At 45.9% G+C, this 4,218-nt stretch overlaps 1 protein-coding gene across 1 annotated transcript; it reads right to left on the bottom strand.

Annotated features, from left to right (window-relative positions):
* Positions 1-928: 928 nt before the first annotated feature.
* LOC147466140 (uncharacterized) lies at positions 929-2,303 on the bottom strand. The gene has a single exon (XM_086524301.1). It carries the CDS (start codon positions 2,155-2,157, stop codon positions 1,522-1,524), a length of 636 nt encoding a protein of 211 aa, XP_086380427.1. The 5' UTR covers positions 2,158-2,303; the 3' UTR covers positions 929-1,521.
* Between the last annotated feature and the right edge of the window lie 1,915 nt (positions 2,304-4,218).

Raw genomic sequence — 4,218 nt, forward strand, 5'->3', positions numbered from 1 at the left:
GACGTCCACAAGAGGATCGCTCAACTATTTGGACCACCTGTGAACATGGGTAAGACTACCCAACCATAACTACGATCCAAGAACCCTCAAAGCAACTTGGCCTCATCCACTACAGGTGACTTAGTGCTAGCCTAGCCTCATGGACTCTCCATTACTAGAGGTGTCATCATCACTAATGAGCCTCCTTCAATGAACGATTGGCCACAATAACCACTCACATCGGCATCCACGGTACACCCAGATGCAAAAGATCCCGCCCGTGTCCTACACTAGATCCCCTCTTCTGGGTCGTGGAAATAACAGTTCCCCATTTGCAAATTCCTGTATAATAATTAAGAAAATAAGCATGCAATGATCCCGCCCGTGTCCTACACTAGATCCCCTCTTCTGGGTCGTGGAAATAACAGTTCCCCATTTGCAAATTCCTGTATAATAATTAAGAAAATAAGCATGCAATGAAACGCAATTTTCACAAACCTGTTCTTTTTCCCTTGTTAATCAACATATGTTAAGGCTTCAAAAAAGATAAGACTTGAAGCAAAAAATGACAAGAGAAGCCTCGAATTGACTGTTGACAGAAAAAATGCTGTTCTGCAGCACAATTAAGCCACCAAACCTGTTTATCTAAACATCTAAGTTTTGAATACTTCTCAAAAGAATCAATCACAGCTTGTAGCAAGTAAGCACTCTCTAGTGAGTTCTGCTCGTAATAAGGCCAATCGCCATACGTACAAACATCATAACGCATCTATCTCTTCCACTTTCTGTAACCAGTCAACTAAATTAATTAAAGACCTCACAAAACTGCATTGCCCAGAAAATTCTTTCTTTCTTATTTCATTACACAGAAGCACTGCAACTAAACTCCCCCAAAGACAATTCATGAGCGAAAAGGAAACAGATTTCTTTGGAATGGTATTTAGCAAAAGGAATCAAAACCACACAAACCATCTCAGCAGTTTCACAAATGATACACTTTGATCGTTACAAGACCGACTGACTCAGTTGAGTGATCCCTGCTTATGAGTCACACTTGAATTTGCATTCAGCAGCACAAAAAAGGAAAAACAAAAGCATGTGGGACAGACAATGAGCAACATACATTGCTTTTTTCTGAGCGTCTACAATTTCGAGCTTCAACACTACCAAGGCAGGCACCTGAGAAAATCAGAGAAGCATCACCTAGCTGATGTAAAACAGCTCTAAATCAAAACGCTGTCTTCGTTTGAGACCCAACAGGGAACCTTCAGGGCTGCACCTCAGAAAAGCATTGTTTCTACTGTCCTAAGCACCAGGGCTTCAAGGATTGAAGCAAGTCTCCTAATAGGAAAGGAGGCATGTGCCAAACTCTGCATTAATGCTTTACTAATCATCCAGCCCAAGTTTTCGAATGATTTGGCATCTCTGAGACAATCGCTTAAACAGCCTCAGCCACTATCATGACGTACAGTATTGTCAAGCCTGCACTTGTACCATACAAAAGCCATTGACAAGCAATTATACAGAGAATCTTCATGATAATCAAGGCCGCAACCTCTTCAAGCCTGCCCGTGCCTCTTGTGACTTGAAATCCAATGTCAACACGCGCTCGTATATCCTTTCAGCATCAGCAAATGACTTATTCCTTTCATAGCAAAGACCCAGCTTGCAGAGAACCTTCGGGTTATCTGGGGTGATTTGGAGGCATTTCTGCAAATCAGGAATGGCAACATCCACATTCCGCCGGCCTTTGGAGGAGGAGAGAAGGAGGCTGGCACGCCGCAGGAGAGCATCACACATCTCAGAAGGAATCATGACATTTTCCATATCATCTGAAAGGGCTATGTTCAAAGAATCAATGGCACCAGGCAAAAGCCCTTGCTGCTCAAGAGCATAGGACTTCAATACATGGAAAGAAACGTCCTTTGAATCAAGCGCTATGGCCTTGTCAATCTCTGTGTTCGCGTCCTTGGCAAGGGAGAGGGCTTCGGGTGTACCTGTGGAGGAATGTGATTTCTCTAGTAGCTGCGCGGCCTTGCTGAAATGCTGTCGAGCTAGAGCTTTCCTTTTGACGGGATCCTTGGGGGGCCCTAGAAACTTTCTGCCCATGCTTTGGGCGATCCATACCACGCATAGCCCTGCCACGGACGCGATCAACTGCAGAAGGAAGCTCTCCATGGCTCTCGCTTGTCTACCAGAGAACCATTTCGCTTGCTGTGTCTAGCTATCTCGCTCAGCCCGCCCGACTTTCGAACTCGAGCCCTCGTCTTCTCTTCTCTTCTCTCTACCGACATCCTTGATACACCGGCTGGATTGGATTTACGGTGTGTGTGTGTGCGCGCGCGCGCGCGCGCGCGGAGAGAGAGAGTATGTAATTGAACTTGAGCCATCAACATAGGCCCATGTGTAAAATAGAAGAGACGCGAGACATATATGTAGTATAGTATGCTCTTCAAGAAAACGTACAATTAAATGCAAAATATTGTGACGTGCTTGTCACGAGTGAGTGAGAGAGAGAGAGAGTGTACACGAGTTTGAACCAGAATGAGCGTCCCCTCTCTCAAAGGAGAGCAACTCTTCTTATACTAAAGGGCGGGGTTACATTCCAAGATGGCTAGCATCAAGAACTACCAAGTGTCCTCCCACATTGGTCGGACACACAACGTAAAGGACCCACACGCCACACCTCCCCCCTTAGGGAGAAAAAGATGGACATCTTTTTACAACTTTGGACTGAGAAGGGACTCGACATAAAGGGATCAGCTCCAACGCCTCATCTGGGGGGAGTGATCATACAACAGCTTCGGGGCTAAGGGACTGAGCTTGGGGGCTGGACTCGTCACCATGCCAATCATCATCAAGGCATGGAACTCGAACATCTCGCTTATGCAAACATCAGGTCGCTATCCCAATGAAATGGACAAGACGAGGAAGGACTGACTGAGGATTAGGTGCGAAATTTTTTTTATTTTTTTTATTTTGCGACATACATCATCTCCATAAAGGGGTTCGGTGTGATCGAGTAAGACAAAGACTAGGAAAAACCTACTACAAAGAAAGAGACCTTAAAACTTAAACTGAATCATGGAGCTTGACTGCTACTTATGCAAATGAAAAGACAAGGCACCTCTGCACCAAAGATGCAGCAACTCCTATGTCTGTGAACAACCCCATGAATACGGTTCTTGATTTTGTACTTCTTCTAGAACTCGACACGTGTGAGCGAACACCATTGAGCATGCAGCAAATGCCAATGACTAACATTTGAGAGCAAGAGCAAGACTTGAGAGCGATTGTCAATGGCCTGATCGCGCATGCCATTAAGGCTCGGGTAGCACCTTGAACTGCGCCCCTTAATAGTATCTTCACTGGCACCGTTAGCTCACTAGGAAAATCTGATTTAGGAAGATCAACTGCCACGTTGACAGCATGTAGAAGATAGGGTGGCGGGTAGCAAGGAAAATCGGTAGCAATGGATGACGTTGCAGTTACCACAGGATCTCTGGCAGGTCCTCCAGTTGGGTGTGAGAAGAGCAAGAAGACAGAGCTATTAAGCAGCTTATGAAGGACAACGTCAAGAGAAAATTTAAAGGGTATATTGTAAGCCAAGGCTCGTGCAACAAGGTCCCTTGAAATGAGCAGTCTCGTCCTCTAAAAGAATCTGCTTGCTGTAAATCTGAGCACGTGGACCCTCCTCCACTGATGCAGATTTAGATTCACCTCGTCGTCTCCTGCGGGGAAGACTTTGCCGCTGATGGCGATAATGTTTGGGATCCCCTCTCATACAGCAGCCTCCTCTTGCGCAGGCATGCAAGGCCCGTATGTGGCTGAAAACAGACAGTCAAAAGCTTGTGTGGCTGCAAGAGAAAGGCCCGCGTGGGGCGCCCGAATGCTATTGATGGAGATAAGCGACGTTGGACAATATGAGAGCCTTGCTATGGAGCTAATGAAAGCAGAGATAGCAAGTTGACTGGGTAGTCTTGCTAGCCGGGATCCAAACACAGCACCATGGCTTAGTAAAGCAAGAAATGAAGCAAGAAAATCAGGAAGCTCCTAATTACCCCACTTCTCCACCAATGTGACGTGCTTGTCACACGTGAGTGAGAGAGAGAGAGTGTGTACACGAGTTTGAACCAGAATGAGCGTCCCCTCTCTCAAAGGAGAGCACCTCTTCTTATACTAAAGGGCGGGGTTACATTCCAAGATGGCTAGCATCAAGAACTACCAAGTGTCCTCCCA

The sequence above is a fragment of the Adiantum capillus-veneris genome, chromosome 1 (genome assembly GCF_014529385.1).
Source record: "Adiantum capillus-veneris isolate H3 chromosome 1, ASM1452938v2, whole genome shotgun sequence".
Classification (NCBI taxonomy): Eukaryota; Viridiplantae; Streptophyta; class Polypodiopsida; order Polypodiales; family Pteridaceae; genus Adiantum; species Adiantum capillus-veneris.